At 44.9% G+C, this 23,919-nt stretch overlaps 2 protein-coding genes across 7 annotated transcripts; both read left to right on the top strand.

Annotated features, from left to right (window-relative positions):
• Positions 1-114: 114 nt before the first annotated feature.
• On the top strand, positions 115-5,506 carry LOC102888697 (putative olfactory receptor 2W6). Its single transcript, XM_006923622.2, has 2 exons — positions 115-184; positions 3,589-5,506. Exon 2 carries the CDS (start codon positions 3,609-3,611, stop codon positions 4,548-4,550), a length of 942 nt encoding a protein of 313 aa, XP_006923684.1. The 5' UTR covers positions 115-184; positions 3,589-3,608; the 3' UTR covers positions 4,551-5,506.
• Positions 5,507-10,154: 4,648 nt separating this feature from the next.
• Positions 10,155-22,907, top strand: ZNF165 (zinc finger protein 165). 6 transcript variants are annotated; one of them, XR_003043562.1, is made up of 5 exons: positions 10,155-10,351; positions 13,882-14,361; positions 14,662-14,800; positions 18,125-20,599; positions 22,252-22,907. XR_003043562.1 is itself a non-coding variant. In XM_025040866.1 (5 exons), the coding sequence occupies exons 2-4, from the start codon at positions 13,951-13,953 to the stop codon at positions 18,193-18,195; spliced, it is 621 nt and encodes a 206-aa protein (XP_024896634.1). In that variant the 5' UTR covers positions 10,155-10,351; positions 13,882-13,950; the 3' UTR covers positions 18,196-18,219; positions 20,516-22,907. The 6 variants fall into 6 exon arrangements, 5 of the variants coding, with proteins under 5 accessions (XP_024896634.1, XP_024896633.1, XP_006923507.1 ...); XM_025040866.1 differs by having other exon boundaries at positions 18,125-18,219; positions 20,516-22,907; XM_025040865.1 differs by having other exon boundaries at positions 18,125-22,907.
• Positions 22,908-23,919: the final 1,012 nt, after the last annotated feature.

The raw sequence follows: 23,919 nt of genomic DNA, 5'->3' as shown, positions 1-23,919 counted from the left end.
ACCCACCCAGAGTCAGCTGCCGGGTCCCCTTGCCTCTTTATCTCCTTCTCTCTCTCACAGACTTCCTAAACATCATCTTTTTCTCCCATTTTCACTCTGGTCATCCCAGTTGAACTCTCAAGTGAAGTCGCAAGAAAGAGGACGTGCAGTGGACATGGCATTTCTGAGGTTACGGTCAAGTTTGGTAAGTTAATGGTCCTGTGTAGGAAGAAATGTGACCTAGGCCTCTATGCAAACGTCTGATTTGGGGGTTTCTTTTTGTTTTTTGAAGCATAGACTATAGCTGAATCATGGACAGCTGGACATATTATGCCAATACCTCACAGCCTAAGTGTCTATGCACTTTATTTACATAGGATTGACCCAACTGAAAGATGGTGGTTTAATATCCTCATTCATGAAGAAGCTGGAGAGAGATTTTGAACTCACTAATGGAGTTCTTACCAAAAACATAAATTTAAAAAGTAGTTTAATCTACTGAACTGGAAAACCTTAAGAATAGAAACACTAATTGTGGGTCTGTGTCGCATGAGAGAGTATTGAATGACGAGCTCTCGGTGACTGCTGCTGAGTGCTAACCCCGGGACTTGGACCTCCAGCCGGGAGCATTCTGGGTCCCTCAGGCTTGCGTCACCTTGCACCCCGCTTGGCGCAGACCAGCAGCTCGTTTGGCGGGGAGATGCCAGTACTTTCCTTAGCCCTGGAACTTGACAATTCATCCCTCCAAACACCCTACTCAGTAAATCCCCATTCTGGCTCTTCGTAGAAGATTTCAGATAATAGTTGATACTGGGGCTTTATTAGATTCAGTTTTTTAAAACCTCGTAAATTTGAAATTACCTGCTCAAGGATCCAGAAGTCACAGATGATACACATCGGTCTCATTTTCCAAACAATGGAAACTTACTTAAATGCAATAAGTGATCGATTGAATCATACAATCCAAGAATTAATGTATATGGCTCCTGTGAGAAAACTAAGATGTCCCTGTGTTTAGAAGCCATCCTATGAGGCTCAAAGAAGGATAGACACACTCATGGATCGCTTAAAAGAATTACCGTTGGTTATTTAAAGTTCAGAGATGTAAGAATTCAGTCCTCACAAAGGGAAGACTTGGAAGAGTAGCGATTGAATTTCGATGTGATAATACAAGAAGACAGCCACCAAAAAACTTTTCAATCAAAATGAAAAATTCATGAGAATAATCCTAGTTGAATAATCTCATGCTCTGTGGGTCCTTTGGTTGATTTGAGAAACAGACAAAAACAACTCGGGTTTGTGCTCTACAGTGGATAAACATTCATATCCACACGTGCAAGCATAAATTTTCACAGACGTAGGGAAACTTCTCTGCATGTCCACCACGGGGAGAGACAGTCACTGTCAATCACAGCTGCCTGCCTTCACTTCCCATGGGGCCAGTGACACCAGACCTGAGCTCATTCTGACCGTTTCTATGCCCAGTGTATACACATTAACACATCCAGGCGGGCAAATTTTAACTGAATTTCTCATTTTCTGAATAAAAAGCGTGACTCGTTTGTCTGTATCTTCACCTGTGATGCCATGACCGGTACCTGCCTTACTCAGCTCATAAGCACTAAAACTTTACATTAAACTTTGTGCAATGAATCAAAAGAGATGAGTTGCAGGCTCAGTTTTACAGCTCGTGTGGATCCTTCACACGCAGCTCTGCGGTGATTTTTCTGCCGCCCACTTCCTGCCGTTGCAGTGAGGTCGCCGAAGCGATCTGAGTGACCGCAGGGCTCCGTGTGCCGACTGTGCGACCCAGCCAGCTTATTTTGTCCCTCTCTTGGCCTCGGTGGCTTAATTTGTTATGATGACGATGAAATTGCTGACTTCCTGGAGCTGCTTAGAGAGTGAAATGAGGTAAATTATGTCAAATGGTTAATATTAGTGCCTAGTTCCTGAGGTCCACAAACAGTCATTACATTAATATTTAAATGATTTGTAATTCATATTGTTATTTTTCTTTTATAATCCGAGATATTTTAAACATGTGGAAATTTACAAAGACGAACAGAAAAAATATCCCTATTCAGAATTAATAGCTATTCCTTAGGGCCATACTTCCTTCCAGCTATTTTTAAAGAAATAAAAAACACCATAGATATAGAGAAAGTCCCAATCTTTGATCCAATTTCCTTTCCAGAGACATTCGCTATCATCCATTTGGCGTCTACCCTCCCAGTTTACTTATGTATACATATGTGTTTTTTCTTAATTGTAGGTATTTTAGTTTCCATTTTAGAAGGGCGGAGGGAAAGCCCTCCACGCTGGCCTGACTGTGTCGGTCCTCAGTTATCCAGTCGGTGGATTGTCCATCCCCCAGACTTTATCACATCTATTCATCCCTCTGCAGAAGCTGTTGCAGCCTCCGAAGTGATGACTTTTATAACCCTGTAATTTTCAGCAAATGTCTGTTTTAAGGTACAAAATCTTAGAGCTTTCGTTGAGAACACAGGCCACAACACGACTTAGTCATGGCAAAGCATTCTCAGAGCATGTGAACCCTATTTTTTGTCCCAGTCACATGGGAGACGCGATACATCCCCTTTAAAGAGAGTCACACCCTACTACTTTTTACTAACTGCTTAGGAAAATTTGCAAAAATATTAGAATGAAACTTTGCCCTTGGTTAACCTACATTATATAGTATACTCACCCAAGACATAAAAACACTACCCAATAATTGAAAGTGTAAAGTATCACAGAAAATACAAAACCTTTCATTCCTATGGGATCACAAGAAACACATAAATAAAATAATCAATGCAGACTTCCTGGAAGCGGAGTTCTTCGTGAGGATAAAATGCGAATAAGAGGAGAGGACAGAATAGTAAAAGAACATCGAATATAGTTCCATGGGGACCGAGTTCTGGGAATTATTTTATTCTATCTTTTCTATCTTTACAGGAAAGTGTTCCCGACATCAGAAAGGTCACCTAACCCCAGAGTTAAAATATGCCACGTTGATATAAAACACCATTTCATCAGAGGGTTAGGACAGGGCCGAGCAGGAGGTATGCTAGGGTCGTGCTCCAGTAAAGAGAATGGATGGGGTCCAAGGTGTAACTATAAACAGTGACAAGATCATCTTTTTCCTGTTGAGTTTGCATGTGACTCCGGGTTCCCAGTCTTGACGAGACAACATTTAGAATGAGATTTCAGCTATCGGCAAGCTGGGCTCTATGATCCAGAGACACAAGCTGCTCCCCATCCAAGGGTCACATATATTATCAGAGAATTTGGTGCTTCCTCATTTAAAAAAAAAAAAAAAAGATAATTTTGAGTGTTCGTTTCTTGTAATACAAGCAGCCTTTTCCATCCTGCCAATCTGAAAAGAACGATGCAGAAGGCTGGTGAATGGTCACAGCCAGGAGCCTGAGCAGCTCCCGGCGCTGCACTCCTCACACCGAAACCCGCCGAGCACGGGTGTCCCCCAGGCCATCCGCCCAGTGCGGCGCCCCCCAGGCCGTTCGCGTTCCCGTTCTACCACCTTATCAGCCATTCTGCTTTGAGGGAGCGTGTCTGTACCCTTCACGGATGCTCACCCTCTCTTCACAGGTGCTGGGTGGTCACCGGTGATGGAAAGGTACAACATCAGTTCTTCTGAAGGCTTCATCCTGGTGGGCTTCTCTGACCGGCCCCACCTGGAGCTGGTCCTCTTTGTGGTTGTCCTCACTTTTTATCTGCTGACACTCCTCGGCAACACGGCCATCATCTCGCTGTCGGCTCTGGACCCCCGGCTGCACACGCCGATGTACTTCTTCTTGGCCAACCTCTCGTTCCTGGACATGTGCTTCACCACGGGCTCCATCCCCCAGATGCTCTACAACCTGTGGGGCCCAGACAAGACCATCAGCTACCTGGGCTGTGCCATCCAGCTCTACTTTGTCCTGGCCCTGGGCGGGGTGGAGTGTGTCCTCCTGGCTGTCATGGCTTATGACCGCTACGCCGCAGTCTGCAAACCCCTGCACTACACCGTCATCATGCACCCGCGCCTCTGTGGTCAGCTGGCTTCAGTGGCATGGCTGAGCGGCTTTGGCAATTCCCTCATAATGGCCCCCCAGACGTTGATGCTGCCCCGCTGTGGGCACAGGCGGGTGGACCACTTTCTCTGTGAGATGCCGGCACTGATCGGCATGGCCTGCGTGGACACCATGCCCCTCGAGGCACTGGCGTTTGCTCTGGCGATTTTTATCATTCTGGCACCGTTCATTCTCATCCTCATCTCCTATGGTCACATAGCGCGGGCCGTGTTCAGGATCAAGTCCGCCGCTGGGCGGAAGAAGGCGCTCAACACCTGCAGCTCCCACCTAACCGTTGTGTCGCTCTTCTACGGTACGATCATATACATGTACCTCCAGCCAGCAAACACGTACTCCCAGGACCAGGGCAAGTTCCTTACGCTCTTCTACACGATCGTCACCCCCAGTGTCAACCCCCTGATCTACACGCTGAGAAACAGAGATGTGAAGGAGGCCTTGAAGAAGGCGCTTGGGAAGGGGGATGCAGAAGCGTCGTAAAGAGCGACCAAGTTCGGCATCGTCTTCTGACCGATCTTCTACACATGTCGTTGGACCAGGGAAGTAAAGGGACATTCTGACGTTGCAGACAGAAGGGACTCAATGAAGTGGGGAATTCGGTGCGTTAGAGAGGTCGAGAAAATGTGGCTTTCCTAGTTGACAGTCCCTTGTGTCCCTCTCAAGTCCCTCTCAGTCAAGCATGCAGCACTAGAGCGCCAGCCCTGGATCGGTGGCCTGTGCTTGCAAAATACCAGCCATGAACGTAGACACCAGGCATTCTGTACCTCTGCCGGCTTCTATCACAGCGATTTGTACTTAGTAGGTCCTCAATATATGCGAAAATAATGCACTTAGAAGTCGTGAAGAAAAGTACTTATTTTTTCTAGAAAGTTTAAATGTCCTTTCATAGTGCCAAATGCCGGAGTGAGAGGCAATATAAGTCGTTCAATTATCTCGCTCTCGGTGCCTCCAACACTGTAACACGGATCAATAACATGGGTCCTGCATATTTTGAATCGTTTATTTAATTGGGTTAAATGGTATTTACGTTTGACTTTCTGAAGCAATAGAGAATGAAGAAGAAAGAATGTAAAGCAACCGTGAAATATTTGCTTTACGGAAAAGGAAGAATTTCGTGCTCGTATTCAACACTTAATACTTTATCGATGACAAAAGGCTAACATGCCTTCTTGCTTAAAATGCTCCAGAAGGAATGAGTGGCCACCTTAGTAAAGGGACTAAGGAAGTCTTTTTAAACTACATTAGGAGAGACACCGCACTGGTACAGAGCTGAACTTAACCAAAGCTGTGACACCACAAACTCTGGGTGAGGAGGAAACAGAAGGATAGAAATGAGGCAACTAAGAAACCGGTAAAGTCAGCGGGCGGGAGAGGTCGAGGGTTCAAGGAAGTCAGCGGAAACTGAGAGAGAGATGTTTGAAACTGAGGTCACGAAGAAGTTCAAAGCAGAAGTTCAAGCATCACCCACGAGTCGGTCCTTTTTCTTATTGTTTTCATGCAATAAATATTCCTGTGAGTTTATCCTCCTCAATATCTCAGTATTTCTTGAATTTGTTTTTACTTCCATTGCTCATCTATGTTACTACAGCAATTCCCTAATTTCTCTGTTGGTCTGTAGCCTCGTCTCCCTCGAATTTATTCCCACATGCCGGCGAGAATGCTCCCACAGACACGCAAGTCTGTCGATGGCATACTCCAGCCTCCACCACAGCAGTGGCTCCCTCCTGCCCCAAAGCCTCCGTCGCAATTTTTGTAAAGTTTAAAATGTTAACAGGGCTTACAGCTCTCTGCAAAATATTTCCCCAAATATTCATTGTAAAAGATAACAAGTCTTCACTGTGGTATTTTCACTATCTTTTATAAATCAACTGATATAATTGACAAATACTTACTGGATAACTATGTGCTGAATACAGCAGCGAACACAATACCTAATGGGAGGTAGAAGCGTCATGGAGAGGAACATAATGAGCTGTGACAATACAACGGAATCAACAATGCAGTGTCACTGATGGAGGACAGTGTCACTGATGGAGGACAGCTCTCCTAGACACTCCCACTAAGTCCCTGCTGGACAAAACGCCATCCCCAAGTGTGGGTCATGTTAGGAAAGCTGAGGCTTGAGGTGCGGGAGACACTGCTGGGTGACGCCCTGGCGCTGCTGAGCGGCTCTGAGAGGCCACCGTCAAGCCGGGTGCATCCGGCAGTGGCAGGTGCTGACAATGTTTACTCCCATTGCGGCCAGTGCTTAATCAAGTGTTTCTCCTCTAAGGCAGATAACCCTAGAGATTGCTCCATTTTGTGAATTGTAATTAAATTCTTGAAACTTTTTAATAGCTGGGGGAGGGGTGGGGACATCTTAATCATTGTACTCTCCTAAGAGCCAGACCCCTGTGGGCACAGAGACCAGCACCAGGGCAATCAGCAGCTCTTCCCTGTGACTCTCATAACGAGATCTCTAGGGTTTCTTTCTTCCCTCCAACTTCCATAAGAAGCTGAAGAGGTCGAAAGGTGCTCTCCCGCCGCCCTCTGGTTTTAAATACTGCTCATTGACTTCATCATCTAGAATCTGTTAAGATTTTCCACAATTACCCAGGGGGAATCACATGAGTAAATGCAGCTATATGCCAATTTTCCCAAAAAGAAGAAATGGCCTAAAAGAAACTACTTTCATCAACACATCCAAACATTTCTCATTCTTCAGTTTTTCCAGCCTATAATTCCATCTCTCTCATCCCCCGTAAGAACATAACCATCAGGGGAAATATGTCAATTGTTCAATGAACCAACAGGCAGGCTCTATTTTCTTTTCGCTTAGGAGACAGCAAAAAGAAGTGACTCAAAATCCTGCATGGTCTTCTTAGTTATTTAGATTCATTAGTTCTATGTTTATGTAAGGAACTGCAAAACATTTAAAAGCGGAAGACAAGGTGCTATTGTATCAGGTCTTCCTTCCAAAATCCAAGACGTGTGGATGAAGTCCCACTAGGGGCTACGGTTAGGCATGTAAAGGTCGATGGAATCACAGTAAAGTAGGGGTGGTATGTTTGAACAGCTCTCTGTGAAGTGGCTGTGCCTCTTTTACTGGATTATGTTGTGGGGATGAAGGTTGCATCCCACTGGAGACTGTGTCCCCTCCCTCGTAGGTAAAACACGTAGGTCCGCCAATTCGAGCCACATGGGAACCAGGAAGACTGCCTGAGCCATGGTGTAGGACAGAAGCGGGAGTGCCGGCAGGACCCACGCTCCTGCGGTGGCCCAACGCGGAGTGTAGACTGGGGCTCCTGGCAAAAGCCTGAGGTCGCCTCCCAACCACCACTGCTGGGAGTTCGGACTGGAGAACCTCCAGTGGAGGGGCATCCATCAACTCGCATCGGCCGTTAATTAACGCCATCCCGATGACGAAAGGACATAAGATGACCTTAGAAGCCAAATCCTCCACAGCGTCTAGGGTGACGTTGGAGAAACGGTCTAACAGGAAAGGCAGTGCCTAGAAGCGTTCCACAGTCAAAGGAGATGGTTTCTACAGGCTCGTGCTGCCTGGGTCGATGTGTTTAAACAGGCTTTTTTTTTTTTGTTGTGTCCTATCAAAAAAATTGTAAGTTAACGGGCGGGAGAGCTAGAAGAGTGGGGAGAATAGGAGGGTTCATTCTAATTTTATTTTTCCGATAGAATAGAAGAGCATATTTTTAGGCTATGGATAAACAGATAATGGGATACAAGAAGCTGAAGGCAGAACAGATTAGATATAACCGGGTAACAAGGTTTCAAAAAACACTGGAAGGTAATAGGGTTAAGAGCATCATTGGAAATCAATTGTTAGTGAGTCAGTCATAGCAGAAAGATATAATTAATATGAAAGAAAGGCACAGAAATTATGCTTAATGCACTTTTTCCTCTTTTAAGTATGAATAAATAGTATTTCTAAAAATAAGAATAAAAAATTTAAAAACTAGCCCTGGGGAGATAATGTACAGCATGGTAACTACAGTTAATAAGACCATAATACCTTATTGTATGTTTGAAAGTTGCTAAGATCTTCGAAGTTCTCATCACAGAAAAAAACATTTGTAACTATGTGCTGTGATGAATGTTAACTAGACTTATTATGATCATTTTGCAATACATAAAAAGGTCGAATCATTACGTTACACACTGAAACTGACAGTTATATGCCGATTATATCTCAATTTTAAAAAGAAACACTAGCAAAAAACTTTCAATCTATAGTATTAGATTTGGGAAATGAAAGTTAAGGCAATAGGTCCACTCCTAGTCAGTTTGGCAGGAACAGATTCACCCTCTGTTGATGTCTCCTCTCCAGAGCCTTCCTCTTTGGCTGCTTGCCAGAGGCACCAAACTCTGGATACTTGGACTAAAGCAAAAGAGTTACATGGGGCAGGCCACTCTTGGGGCCACTAAAAATAAACACATCCTCAAGTATCTCACTACCGGAAACATGTACTTTGACTTTGGTGGCTTATAAAAATATCCCTCAGATATACTATTTTGTTGCATTTTAGAACTTATTATTCCAAATTAATTTTATCCTTTGGCACCACGGTAACAAAATCCACCAAAACAATCACCAAAAGGATTTAGTAATAAAAGGATTGGGGTATTAAGAATCCAACAGGAAAGGCATAAGAGAGGTAACAGAATACCCTCTCGCCTGGTCACGAATAGGCTAATGGAAAAGTGATGTTCACAAAAGAGACAGCCCTGCAAAGTTCCATACAACACAGCATTTAAAACACCTAAAGTTCAGAAGTCAAGACTGCTTATTAAATGTTGTTCAGGATTTCTTGTTTTCCTCTTGTGAGTTTATACATTTCTATAGCATATTACAAAATTTAAGCTTCTTCCGTTTTCATGTATTCATACATGAATTCATACATTTCTATAGCATATTACAAAATTTAAGCTTCTTCCGTTTTCATGTATTCATACATATTTCTTTGAATCTATTATATGCCAGACTCTTTTCTGGACTACGGTGATATTATGAGATATTATTCTTCTTTAGGTACTATTTATATTAAACTTGCATCATGGGGAGATAGAGGTTGATTTATTTCTAAGAACAGGCCCAATGATTTTAGTAGGAAACAACGATTCGTGACAGGTTGGTATTTGTATAACGTGCAGACTGAGAAGCTGAAAAAATATTTCGCTCTGTAACATTTAAGATTTATAAAGTGAGAGAAAAGTAAAGTCCAAGCATTGGATTGGTAGTTTCCTGAATTTTTGTTGCCTTTAGCTGGATAAGGGGCGCTCAGAGAAAGCCTCTGCTGTTTTTCAAGTGCCTACAGCTCGAGATATAACCAATGAATTGAAGCAGCATGTTCTGGGGAGGCATATGCTCCTACCCTGCAGTAGCATGATAGGACTTAGGTGTCAAAAGTGTCACTCTGGCCGCTCTACTGAGAACAGACTGGGGGGACACTGGTAGGTAGCACAGGGACCACGTTACAGCACCAATCCAGAAGCGAGGTGATAGCGTCATCAGCTCATCTCTGGGAAAATGGACGAATGCCCCGCGATAATCACAAGTAGATCAGACGATAATGAAAATTAATATTAACTCAACAGTTGGATAAATCTTAGTAATATATTGAGTGAAAAGAAGGAACTATAATATTACCTACGACGTGATGCTTTTTGGATCAAAAACAAGTAACACTGAACCTGGGACTGTTTGACCATGCATGTGTATCTAAAAGACTATCTTTTTAAAGGTAAGAGAACGAAAAACAAAATTTGTAACAGGTTTGGCGACGGACGAGAGAAATAGTAAATATAACACTGTTCATGTCGTGCTGCTTATGGCCTGGGACATCCGAAAACGTTCGCGTTTTAGAGGCGGGGTCACGGCTCATCCCGTGCTGCGTGTCCGCGTGTCGCCGGGCTGCGGGACGAGTCCGGGTCCGGGACGGCTCCGGGTAGGGGACGGCTTTGCACGGCGAGGCGGGCGCAGAGGCCGCGCGGTGGAGGCGTCACTTCCGAGCCCCGCGCTGGAGCCGGGACGCCGCCGTCGCGTACCGCCAACGGCAGCCGAGACCCCGCCTCCTCCGCGCTCGGAGGGCGTCCGCACCGCGCGAAGGCTCCTGGGAAACCGAGTCCGAGCGCCGGGAGGCCCGGAGGCTTCTGGGAAGCGCAGGCAGAGCGGGGCCCGTCTCCTTCTGCGCAGACTCAGCGGTCTCCGGGCCGACACCGGGAGCGGCGACGCGGCTGCGTCCTCCCACCGGAAGTGTCCGATCAGAACCGGGCCCGTGGGAGAGGTGAGTCCGGGCTTGGGGACTGAGGTACCCGCCGCTTCGTGCCCTCTAAACACCCAACCCCTACTATGTCCCCCTCGAGACTGCAGCAATCTTGCGGCGCCCTGACCCGGGACCTCAGAAGGATCCGGAGGAAACGAGGAACTGGGCTCGGCGTCGGGACGGCACTTGCGCCCGGCCACGTGGGGAGGGGTGGTTTCTATAGTTACCCCGCCGCGCGTTACGTCACCGTCTGGGCCGACGGGGCGTGGTGCGGGCCGCGGGCCTTCCGGCCGCCGAGCTTCGGAGAGGGGCTCTGGGGAGAGGAGCGTCCCGGCCCAACCGGGCGAGACCGCTAAGGGCGGCGTCTGCTTCGGCTCCGGTCTCTGCCGGAGGAAGCCGCCGGAAGTCCGTCCCGGACGCCTGCTTCTCCCCGGAGGAGCGTCCGCTTTTCCGTGGGAAAAGGGGCCCCGGGCCTCCCGGTGAAATTGGTTCCCACAGTAACTGCTTAGTGAGTATTTGCTGTGTGCGGGGTGTGCAGTGAGGCCGGCGCTGAGCCCCCGCCCTCGTTCCGGATCGAGGGACGACAGGCGCCTCCCCGCCCTCCACCGGCCGAGCCCTCCCGGCCCTTCTGCCGCAGCGGACGCGCCGGGGAGCTACTCGTCCACCGGGAGCCCCGCAGTTGACCGAAGCTCCGCCGTACCGGCACCATTAATTACTCCTTTCTATGTTTGTTTACATACCCGCCTGGCTGTTTTTTTGACTCGTCCCCCAACACAGTGATTGTAAGGCTCTAGATGCTGAATGAATGTGTATTACCTTGAAGTTAGGAAGACCTTTAAAAACCAGCTTTAGGGTGCTGTATCTAATCCTTGAAGACTAGATAATTCCCTCTAGAGTTGTGGACTGTTTTAAACGGGTAAGAGGTGATAAAACACCTGGACATAGGACTTTAAGGTGTCTAAGGAGATGACATGCTATAGAACCAGCTAATTCACGTGATCATTAACGTGTAAGTGACTTGTGGAATCTCTAGGCTGACTTTACTGCCCATCTTCCTATGCTGAATGAGGTAATGCCCGTAAAGCGTTAGGACGCTACCCGGTAAGCGCTCAGCACATTTAGGAAACAGAACAGGAAGTGCAGTTAGGCCTTTGTATCAAACGAATGTCCCAGTAACATGAAGGATTGAGACTGACTGATGTGCCATAGCACTAACCCCCTTTTTTGCCCTCTGTCACTGCTAAACTTTGTTCCTACTTATTCCCACTCGAGCTCTGTTTCCAAGGTTCAGTCTGAGCCTGCGATCCACATTGCATACTCTTGAAGAATAATTCCTGATATTTACCTTCAATTGCCCTTTCCATGGGTCTTGTCTAAATCTATATTGCCATTCCTAGCTCTTTCTCATTAAAATCTCACAATATCTGTTGGACATGTTTTTCCAAATGGTGTCTCCTTAGCATCTTAAATATAGAATATCCAAAACACAAAGCAACTCAAACTTGCCTTATTTCCACTTTTATGCAATAAAACAACAAACACGAGAACTTAAAAATGAATATTAATAATACAAGGTCCTTTACCTCGGGGAGCTCTAGTCAATTGATGAAGAAAAACAGCCAACAACTAAAAATAATACGAGGTGGCATGTGTGGTATTCACAGATGTTATGTATTAGGAACTGCAGTAAGTCAGAGTAGAGTTGTGGAACTCGTGTCAGAGGTACTGGAATTCTAGTCCCTGCAGCTACCACTCCTAGCAAGCTGGTCTCACCATCAACCTGCTGTTCATTCCCACGTGCTCATCTCTTCCTGTCCCTTTTTGCCTTTCTGAACCCGTCATCCTTTATTGTCCAGTTCAAGCCCCACCACGTCCAGGAAATGTTTACTCCCATTTGTACACATACACACGCATTCTCTCCCTACCTCGGGATCGTTAGATTCTTCAGAGTGTCCACCGTGCAACTTGTTTATTCAGCTTTGAACATTTATCAAACATTTTCAATGCATCTGTTCTGTGGAACATGTCTTGTTTTTTAAACGTTTTATATCCATGTGTGTATTGTGTCATTTTTCTCAAGTATTTTGCAAATTCCTTGCAAACTCAAACACTTTTATTTTCTAATTCCTTCTAGCTGTACATCAGAGCACAAATTTCCGGCGTACCCCACACTAACTTATTAGTATCCCATCCTAACTAACCAGCACCTCTAGAGCAAGGCCCGGGAAACTGTTTCTGACTAAGTCCCCACATGAAGATCAGGCAATGAACCCAGCTCTGAACTCAGACTTTTTTAGAATCCACTGCCGAACACCATCAAGCCCACTGCTTGCTCGTGTTAAGATTGCAGCGGTCAGTCGTGGACTTGAGGAAATGTGTGGTCGACAGACCTGAAAGACCGATATTTGCATTTTGCTGTTGTGCTCCAGGCTTCACCTCTGAACTCCTGTTATTCAGCCCTTCAGTTCAGAAACCAGGCCCACCATTCCCACATGCTGATAGGGCTTGGGGAACTGATATTCAATAACAAGGCTCAAGAAGACGGGTGAGAAAGTTGCGCTGCTGGGTTGTTGTGTTTGATTTTATCGTGAGGTGGCCTCACTGCGAGACCTGGCCTGAGCCACGACACTAGGAAGGCAGGGAAGGCACTGTTGAGAGAAAGGAAAGCTATCTGAGACTTTGGGGGAGGGAGCAGTTGCACTGACAAGTTCTTAACCTCTGCCTCTCAAGAAATTTGCCCTATTTCATTATTTATGAGATTTATAAGTAATCCTAGTTCCAAGTTCTGAATCAGTAATTACAGTAATTCGAGCCTGTGCTTTCCTCGTCGTATGCGTACACAGCCTCTTTCTGTTTCTCTCTTTTCGTATTACAGTCCATCCAGGAAATGGGCGATGTGTTAATCTGCACAAACAGTATTTGTCAGGTCATTCTGCTCACGAGCTTTCATAGGCTTCCCAGTGCCTAAAAGACGACCTCTGAACCATGAACTTTGACATGGGAGACTTTCTAGCGCAGGGCCTTGGCCGCTGTAATTTCCTTACTCAAACCGACTGTGGCTTTGCTTTCCCGCTTCCATGTTCTTACTGTTAACCGGTTCACGCTGTTCCGCCCTTGTAGTTTCCTGTTCTCTCTCTCCCGCATCCTGGTCAAAGCCTCTCCGTTCTTCAGAGTTAGCTTTTTCATTAGGCTGTCTCTGACCGTCGCAACGTGCTGTGCTTTTTCTCATCTCCAACTCTGTGAAGCACTTTCATCACCTTTTCTTTGGTCCTTATTGTCTTCATGACTTACAGATAGTCGTGTAGCATGTTAAGATTTAGTGCTGCCTTATAGTTATCTTATATTTAGTGTTTCTAATTTAAATGATCTCGTTTTTAAGTTTTAAGCCGCTTAGAGGTGGAGATTATGTAACAGTCGTGTTCACAAAGCAGTTATTTCCGTGCTTTGACACACAGTAAATGCCCAGTGCGTTTGTGTCCTGGAACGTGACCGTTTGTATGATGTGATGTTTCATCTTCCTCGATAGTCATAGTAATTTTTTTACCTCTCAGGAGAGCTCTGGGAACTGAGACCCTTCACAGAGCAGAAGTGGGTTTTCCGGGAATACATTCTATCCCAAGATGACGGCAGAGTCAGAGAAAGCTGCAGCTCAGCACCTTCCGGAGGACGCAGGGCTTCTGACGGTGAAGACGGAGGAGGAAGATCGTGTGTGGAGGCAGGACACGTGCTCACAGAGAAGTGGTTCTGTCAGGCGGGAGCTTTGCCGGCAGCTGTTCAGACAGTTCTGCTACCGGGATTCCCCGGGGCCCCGCGACGCGCTGCGCCGGCTCCGGCAGCTCTGCCGGCTGTGGCTGCGGCCCGAGACGCACAGCAAGGAGCAGATCGTGGAGCTGCTGGTGCTGGAGCAGTTCCTGGCCGTCCTGCCCGCGGAGCTGCGGGCCCGGGTGCGGGGACGGTGTCCGGAGAGCGGAGAGGAGGCAGTGACCATACTGGAAGATGTGGGGAGAGGTGCTGAGGAAGCCACGCCCCAGGTACACAGGGGATGGCGGAGCCAAGACCTCCGCCAGGCCGGAGCCCCACGTGGGAAGGCAGGGCCTGGGACGGACCGACTAGTGACTAGTGAGACCTAGCGAGCCGTGGAGGAGCGCTCACTTCAGTGTGCGGCGGGTCTCCTGTGCTCGCTGTTTCTCCTACGCCACATCTTACAGTGGAGTCGGACTTCATTCTTCCTTCCCCAGTTCTGTATCCCTACAGGAGGTGCTCTTTGTTTTTGGACGATGTTTAATTCCAGGCAGTCTGTCATAAGCCCAAATGTACTGTATTTTTCTCAGGTTCCAGTCCCTGGTCATGGACAAGAAATATTCTGGAGAAGGGTGGCATCTCCTGAGCCAGCACTTAGTGTCCGGTTCCAGCCAGTGGACACCAAAGACCTTCGTGGTTCTCCAGAACCCCCTCTCCTACTGGACTCTGGTAAGAGACAGTGTTCGATGCAGGCCTCACCACGAAAGGGTGTGGAGGGTCATGTCCCTTCTCTGAGTAGTCCTCATTGCTGTCGGTGCTCCTTTCCTTTGTTAAGCAGTGAGAAGCAGGGAACTTTTCCTAGGGTCATTGTCCAATCGAGAGACAGAGAGAGAGAGAGCTTTTTTATTCAGAATATTTCTATTTTTCCATTGTTTCTTTATCCAGAACATTTCCAAACACAGGATATTTTTATCTTAGGGGAAAATTAAAGGAAAGGAAAACAAATGACTTGAGAAAACATCAAGGAATGAGAAAAGTAGCCAAAGACGAAAAACGTGTGGATGGAAACAAAACATAATAGAGAAATATATATAATGGTAAAGAGGCAGGTGCATGATGATATGCCCAGAACATAATTCACAGATCCATAGAACAAGATACATATTGTTGCCTTTTTTATACTTTTGATCTTAAAAATCTCTCAAGTTTTTGTAGAAAGTTGGCCATACTTCTGGAGATTTCCTCTGTTGAATACTCATTGCTGTTCTAAAACCCATCTGTTTAAAAGTTCATGGACTCAGTATCACTTTAGCTATGAAAAGCCCCCCACATAAACCCAAGGAAAAATTACAGTAATTTTTTTGAATACCCAGATTCTGCTGTCAAGTTTGTTCTGGAAACATTTCCATCCATGCCATCTGAAAATTACTTTTTCCCTAAGACCTTTCCACCCTGAGACCAGCACTGCCGAACCCTATTTCCTGCCCTAGCATGTTCTAGAGTAAGGAAACCCTGCAAGAAAGAGGGCTTGACTCCAGCACAGTACAGAGTCCTGAGCACAGCACTGCTTCTCGAGCTAGAAGGTAGGGATTGTGACAATCAGGCCATAAATGGTTCCTGGAAAGCAGGCCGAGGAGTTCAGATGTGTCGTGGAAGCGAAGAGATGAGAGGTTTTGTGGTAGGGCTGACAGGGTTTCACGAGTTAGTCGGGTAAAGGTATTTAGGATGACCACGAAAAAGAATAGTTCTGAGTGAGACCAGCAAGGAAGCTGTTACAGTTACCAAATAGGAAGTGGTGAGATTCTTGACTAAGGGGATGGTAACAAATGTAGAGAAAGGGACATTCAGGAGAACGTGGTGACTTGATTAGCCATGGAAGATGAAGAAGAAATGGATGGATGGATAGGCGGGTGGAGGTTTTCCCTTCCCCGTACACATACCCCAAAGTCATTTATAATGTTGCATTTCTCCCTGCATCTGTGCCTTCATCTGCTTTCTTTGTGGCGATGCTCCCCTTTCTCCCTATGAGCCTAACCCGAGAAATGTGTCAGATCCAAAGTTCCCCAAGACCCATCAGTCACACTGCATAGTTCTTTCTCCTTACTTTGTCTTCCCCCTATTCTTGCCGGTGATGATCCTCTTCCCAGTCTTTTCTATTTAAATGCCATCTTCAGGTGTCTATTTCCTCTCCCTGCCAACCACTGCATACATTAGTTGCTTTTACCAATTCTTTCTTTTATGTCCTTCAGGCCTCTCATTTGAAAGGCCACAGTTTTAGAGTGGCCAAATGAGTACCAAATAGTAGCTATCTTGAGTGTATGTCAACGTTTTCTTTTCTTCCATCTCAGCAAACAGATATTTACCTCATTATTATTATCATTATCATTATCATTATCATTATTTTAGATCATAGATGTGAAAACAATGGGTCAATGCCAAATCTGGACATTCATGAAAAAAAGGAATCACAGAGAATTGTATCAGGAAGGATTTCAGGAATTGCATCAGAAGTGTCTGCTGAGCCTCAGGACTTCTCTAAGCCTGCGGGCAGGATAAAGAGGCAACAGGAAAACGAACCTGGGGAGTCTCAGAGACCATCATCCGCTCAGGATGGAGGATTTAGCAAAATCCTCACCCACAAAAATACGCTTACAAGTGAAATAAGTCATGATGGATTTGAGAGAAGCTTAAACCTGAACTCAAATGAATTTACACACTTGAAATCTTGTAAACGTGGTAACTTTGACCAGAGTCTGAAATGGAATTCAGGTTTTATTAAGCATCAAAGAATTTATACTGGAGAAAAAATTCACCAATATGGAAAATCTCTCAAGAGTCCAACCCTTATTAAACATGCAGCAATTTTCAGTGGAGGAGAAACCCATTATTGCAACGAATGCGGGAAAGCTTTCAGACACAGCTCAAAGCTTATTAGACACCAGAGAATCCACACTGGAGAGAGACCCTATGAATGTAATGAGTGTGGGAAAGGCTTTGCGGGGAACTCAGATCTTACTAGACACCAGAGGATTCACACTGGCGAAAAACCCTTTGAATGCCCAGAATGTGGGCGAGCATTCAGTGTGAAGTCACATCTTATCCTGCATCACAGAATTCACACCAGAGAGAAACCCTATGAATGTAGAGAATGTGGGAAAACCTTCAGAGCAAGTTCATACCTTATCCGACACCTGAGAATCCACACTGGAGAGAAACCCTATGAATGCAATGAGTGTGGGAGGGCCTTCAGTCAGAGCTCACACCTTCGGCAACATCAGAAAATTCACAAGAGGGAAAACCTATTAATGTAAAGGACTGATATTTATATGAAATGCTAAGGAAATAGCAAAACATGAAAAACTTTGAATAAAAAATAAATATCGAATGGCTGAACAAGCACTGTCTCTTCTCTCTCTCTGGTTCTCTGGCTTGCTGTTCTGCATATGGTGATCGCCTCTGAGTGTGCTTTCTGTGAGACAGGATGCGGCTCTTCCATTGACTTCCAAGTCAAACCAGAAGAGCAGAATCTGGGGGAGGCTAAGAAATAGGTTAGTCTGTGGCAGTGAAGCAAGAGGGATAAAGACCCTTTTGGGAGATAACCATGAGAACAGTGGGGGTGGGGGGCGGTGGTTCAGTGAAAGAGAATGGTCCTCAACCGTCGTTAATAATTCTGCACAACAAGAGTTCGGCCGAGCCAGGAGTGCAGTAGCTGGAGCAGCCGCACAGAAGGGTGCTTCCGAACGCTGCTTTAAAACGTGGGCACAAGCGAGCTAAATGTAATCAAGAGGACGTGGGCAGTGGCGGCATTCCAATATGTAGGCCAATATCTGAGTCCAGGGTCATGCCAGGAAGTAGAAACCGTGAGTGTCCAAGGCAAGAGGTCAGAATGCAGAGTCAAATAAGACAGGAGGGACGTAGAAGGAAATCAAGCTGGAGTTGGGATTAGAGGTTGGGAATGGTGTTCAGGTGGACCTGACCGTAAGTTTTGGAGGAGGCGGACACAGTACTGTAACCAGGTTTTTACTGCCACGTATGCTGTGGATTTTTTGGCAGTTTCCTGGGGCGAGTTTACTTCTGCCGGGAGGAGTTCACGTGATCACTTCCCCTGGGTGGGATTCACCTGAGCACTTCCTCCAGAAAAGCTTCATGTGAGTATTTCCTCCAGGCCGGGTTCTTTGAGTAGTTCTCTGGGTTGGGTTTGGGGGTACACTTCCTTTGGGCCAATTTCTGTGCTGGGCTCTGCTGCCCTTCCCCCTCCCAGCCTAGCTCCTAGCTGGCACTGCAGAATGTTCCAAAGACCCAGATTCCTGGGTGGCAGGTGCTGTCCCAGATAGGTCCCTGAGGACCACCCTCTTCTCCATCACCGCCGCTGACTCCCGGGAGCTTTTGTGGTCTGTCAGGTTGCTGTAGCTTAAAGGACAATGACAGCCAAACCTTCCTAGGCTCATCATGGTCGCTCATCCATCACGTGTCAATTCGGTTTGTCCAGAGAAATCGGAAAGGTGTTTGCAGTCTGGCTGGTTAACTCAGTAGACTGTTCTGTTGTTTCGAAGATCTAAAGTAGTGGAAGGCAACATTTAGGAGTGGCCTCGTGTCTTTATCTTGAATAACTTCTGAAACGACCGTTCTCCAAGCCCATTCTACCATGTCCTAAATTAATCTTCAGTCTGGGGAAGTGAAGGTGTGTTTGAAAGACGCCGGGTGGGTACAGAGGCTGGGCACAGAGGAGGTGCTGGAGGTCCCCTTTGCGTGGTCCTGAGTTCTGTGCGCAGAAACCGAGGAGGAGTCCCTGTGTGGCCAGCTCACAGGGCAACTGCAGCCCTTTGCTGGGGTTTCACTAAGTGCAGGGCATTGAATTTAATCTTTCCTTAGTTATTCTCAAGACAGCTCTTAGTGATTAGGTCTGTGGTTTAGTTAGTTGCATTATATATATACATAATAGAGGCGCACCACATATGCTGTGTTAAAATAGATGAAAACTCTTTAAAATTAGGTACTAAAACTACCATTTGTTTTTCATCATTATTGATATAGCGGCCTAAATACTTATCCGTTTTTTAAAGTAGGGGGTATAATCATTTTGCGTAGTTTTTTTTTTGTTTGCTGATGATTAAAAAGGAAGCCATCAGAAAAGACAGGAGGCTAAAGAAAACATTAAAGTGGGAAGGAAAGCGGTGAACATTCAGTAGGAGCTGCTGGGAAAGGCGATGGTGATGGACCCTGAGCTGGAGCCGCTGGGGGCGGTGATGGGGGTGCGGGACCCTGACCTGGAACTAAATTCTTCTCTTCGGAGTCTCAGGAAAGAGACGGGGAGACTGGTCTGGAACTGCACTGTCCAGTATGGTCACCAGCACCCGCACATGGCTGTGGAAATGCAAACGACAAATTAAATGGGGCCTTTGGAGTGCTCGGTGGTGTGTAGCTGGTAGCCGCTGTGCTGTGCGGCACAGAGACCATTTTTATCACTGCAGAGTCCTGAAGAGCATTGCTGTCCCAGTCAATCAAGTAAGGAGCCTTCTGGCTCTGATATCGTGTGACTCTGTTCAGAAAGGTAGCAAAGGGGACACCTGAAGAGGCTTCCGTAGCAACAGGAGACAAAGTACAAACACCCTGAAAGAAAATGATTTAGCAATAATGGCGCTTTTTCGGCTTTAAAAAAAAAGTGTGTTATAATCGGAGAAAGATGATTAGTAAAGTAACTACAATAACCTAATAATTCAAATTGAAAGCTTAAATTACTACCTCATCTCCATAAAAAGAGTGTAATTACCTTTACAAGATAGCATCCCCATCAGAAACCCACACTAAGGAGAAGCAAGGGCGCCCATACTTTAAGATAATGAACACTCCAATGTTTTTCCTTTTGGCTTCAAAATATATTAGCATTTCATGTACTTGATCAGTTTTATATCCCCAGCTTGAGAATTTTATAACCTGACAGGAATTGTGGCCACAGGCCCAGCACATTCACGTTTATAACGCTACCAAACTGCCCTGAGCTCCTGGCTCTGGGAACAGCCACGAGCAGGAAAGGATCAGATCTCGTGGAGACGATTTCACACACTCGTTTTCACCTTGTGTTTGGAAGTGGGAAAACCACCAGAGTCATTCCGGCTTCACTACTATTGGAACATAGACCTTAAATCGTTCCTCGTAACACCATGAAGATAAGCTGAGTTTTTATGCCTTTTGAATATGTCTCCTTTAAAAGAAAATGTAAGTTTACTTTGAATGATTACATAAACTGATACAAATTTTTAAAATACCAAGTTCACACTCATACTTGTTTTTATGACTTATCTGAGGAATATTTCAAAGCATTTGAAATAAAGGGTTTTTTAATGGGCATGAAGAGAAAAGATGTTAAGTCTTTAGTATTAGAAACATCCTTATTTAAAAAATAAAGTTAGGTGCTTACTGAGTGATAGCTTTTCCCCCTTTTAGTCTTGCTGAGAAACAGTCATGTGTAGAAGCTGTTTCCGCTGCAGGTGGCCATACCCCACTGGGAGTTCTCAGTGCCGGTTTCAGGTAAGCAGGCTGCAGGCAGGCATCGGAGTGAGTGAACCCAGAGCCAACAGACAGGCTGGGGACTTGCACAATGAACAAATGAGAACTGCCTTCTCTGAGGTGGAGAGCTTCAGTGTACTTCACTCCTAGGCAGTGCTGTCTTTACCCCCTGCCCCACCCTTGTTCTGTTGTGGAGGTCCAGAGTCATCTCAAATTCTACTGTGCTTCTTTCTTAGGCCTCAGTTTTCTTAGTAAGAGCCCATTGACTTGTTTTAGGAAGCAGGTAATCAAGCCATAACTAGAGGACAGAAGGCCCAGCTACCAGTTAGAAAGGGGAGAAATCCAACCGTCCCAAATGCAGTTCTTAAATGAATGGCCCCTCCTGTCCTTTGCAGCTGTGGGTCCTGAGGTTAGAACTACTCCAGGGCCCCCCTGGAGATACACACCTGGCCCTAGGCTCTCTCATGGCAGTTTCCTCTGCTTCTCCAACAAACATCCCAATTGCTTATTCTTTTCCAGAAATTCCTCAAAATTTCTGACCAATTCTTTATGTTCTAGCACAATAATAATTTTTTTTTTTTACACTTTTTCAGTCATTTTGGTAGGGAGAGGAATTAGATATATGTATCACTTCTAACTTGAACTTGAAACAAGTCACTTTTTTCTAAACCACCTTATCTCCCATTTTCTTGTTTTTACACACTCCACTTCCAGATTCTTAGAGGAGGCTCTCTAATTAAAGTAAAATTTTGAGCCAAACCTTGATGGATGGACAGAGTTTAGTGGAAAGTAGAAGGAAGTACACTTACAGAGGAGGGAACAGTGTAAGCAACAGTGTGGTACTAAGTGAAGTAGACATGAGAACCCATCACCTTATATTAGGACAGATGTTAAAGAGATTCACAAAACTGAATTCCACTCTTCTCACTGTTTTTTTTCTTTGAAAAATATAGTTAAATTTCACAAAATATGTTACTTAACGTGTAATGGATATGTTATTGTTAAGAATAAATATTTTTAATTCCTCAGTTTTAATTTTGAACACATCAAATTTAGACAAATAATGACCCACGTAAGTTCTCCAGGGTCTTCACTAGTTTTTAAGAGCATAAAAGGAGTCACAGAATATTCGAGAATTACTGTGCTAGTCCACGTACCATATATGAAGGGATCTTGGTGAAACGAATGCAGAGCAACTGAGGGGAGTGAATCTGGGGAACACCTTTGAGGCCCCAGGTATGGAAAATATTTGGAATCTACATAGAAATTGTTCTCTGCTTATACAAATAAGGAAAAGACAAGTAACCGGAGCCTAACTTTTTTTGTGCTTTGATGGGGCAGCTATTGTCAGACCTAGCAACGCTGGGAAGTTTAAAACCTGTCATCTAATCCCTGATGTGGCTACTATCACTGGTTTAGAAGGGTTCAATGCTTATTTTCCATAATAGGAAGTCAGTCAGTATATATTATCTATACAGGAAAAATCTAGAAATGGCAGTGTTAGCATGCTACTTATAAATATGGAGGTTAATAAAAGTAAAATAGTTAAAGTGGTCGTCTCTGGGGAATAGATACCGGTAGAGGAGGGAGGATGGAGGCCTGGTGTTTTTCACGGCATAATACTGAGAGTCCTGTTGAATTTTATTTGCTTTTTAAATTTTTATTTTTATTAGTAAAATGTGCAAATCAGGTGTGCAGCTTACTGGATTCTTACGTATGTATGCAACCATGCAACCACAACCCCAGTCAGAGGGAAACACTTCTGTCTTCTGTCACCACGGATGAATTTCACTTGTTCTTGAATATATGTTCATATAAGGTTACATAGGACTTTTGAGATTTATGCACATTGCTCATCTATCAGTAGCTCCTTTTAATTTCTGAGTAGTATTCTGCTGCATGAACATAACACTATTTGATTCTCTAGTCTCCTGTTGATGAACATTTGGGTTTTTCTAGTTTGGGCCTGTTGTGAATGAAGCTGCTGTGGACTTATGTTTTCATGTCTCTTAGATAACTACCTAGGAGTGAGATTGCTGGGTCATAATGTAGGCATCATTTAACTTCATTACAAACTGCCAATTTTACATAGCATGTTACACTCCCACTAGCATTGTCTGAGTTCCAGTTGCTTCATATCCTCATCTGTACTTGATACTGTCAGTCATTTTAATTTTAGCCATTCTAATGGATATGTAGTGTTAACTCACTGTTTTTAATGTTATATTTTTCTAACGAATAATGAATAATGGTGAATACTTTTTCATGTACTTATTGGCCATTCGTGTATATTCTTTTGTGAAGGTGTAATAAAATCTTTGCCTATTAATGCTGGTTTGTCTTCTTATGACAGAGTTGTGAGAGTTCTTTATATTTTCTGAATTCCAGTTGTCAAAAATATATATTGCAAATATTTTCCAGTTTGTAGCTTCTTTACACTGTCTTAATGCTGTTTTTTGTTGAGCAGATTTAAATTTTGATGGAGTCAGATTTTATCAGTTTTATCTGTTATCATTAAAGCCTTTTGAGAAAACTTCACGTAGGTCATGATGCTGTTTTCTCAACTACCTATGTGCACAACTTTGGTTTTTAAAAAATTTTGTAATGGAAAAAACTGAGAGCAGAGCTCTAGTCTGTTGCCAGTTACTTCCAGTTACCATCCCCAGCTGGGAGGCAAGAGCTATGAAATAAAGAACAAAGATAAGTGTTTTGAGAGCCTAGAAGCACTGAAACTTCTCCGTCTTTATTGTTTCGTTGTGATGACAAAAACAAATCAAAACTACTAAGATTAGGTTCAGGTGGGTGGACAAAATATTTCTGGGTTAGAGTTGGGGACAGGATAGAAACTGATGGTGGCTTTAAGCAGGAACAAAAGAGGGGAAGTGAAGGTGCAGACCGGAGGGGCGCCTGGGAACTCAGAATAAGTGGTGGTTAGGCAAGTTGCTGAAGGAAGAAAAATGTGGGACCGAAACAGCAAAAGTAAAACACAACCTCCACCCCCGAAATCCTACCAGTGTGAAAAGCTAAAACTTTAATACAACGGGTATATAAAGAAGGAATACAGATTTGTTTCCCGAACTCGGCGGTATTAAAACTGGGTCCAGATTCGGGGCGTGAAAAGCGGGGCTGCAAAAGCAGGAGATTTATGGCACTTCCTAATTTATAGATTGGAAAATAACGTTCGATTACAATTCTTTTTTTAGGAAGGCCTAAATGAACTATTCCTAGGTGCCACAGGGGTTTAAAAAGGAAAAAACCCCGTAAACGATGATTAACAGGAATTCCTGAGAAATGTGCAGTCTGCGGGAGGACTGGATGTTTTTATGAAAAGGACAGGGACG

This window comes from Pteropus alecto, unplaced genomic scaffold (assembly GCF_000325575.1).
Source record: "Pteropus alecto unplaced genomic scaffold, ASM32557v1 scaffold49, whole genome shotgun sequence".
In the NCBI taxonomy this organism is placed as follows: domain Eukaryota; kingdom Metazoa; phylum Chordata; class Mammalia; order Chiroptera; family Pteropodidae; genus Pteropus; species Pteropus alecto.
The sequence above is the reverse complement of the archived record's forward strand: the minus strand, read 5'-3'. Positions and strand labels throughout refer to the sequence as shown.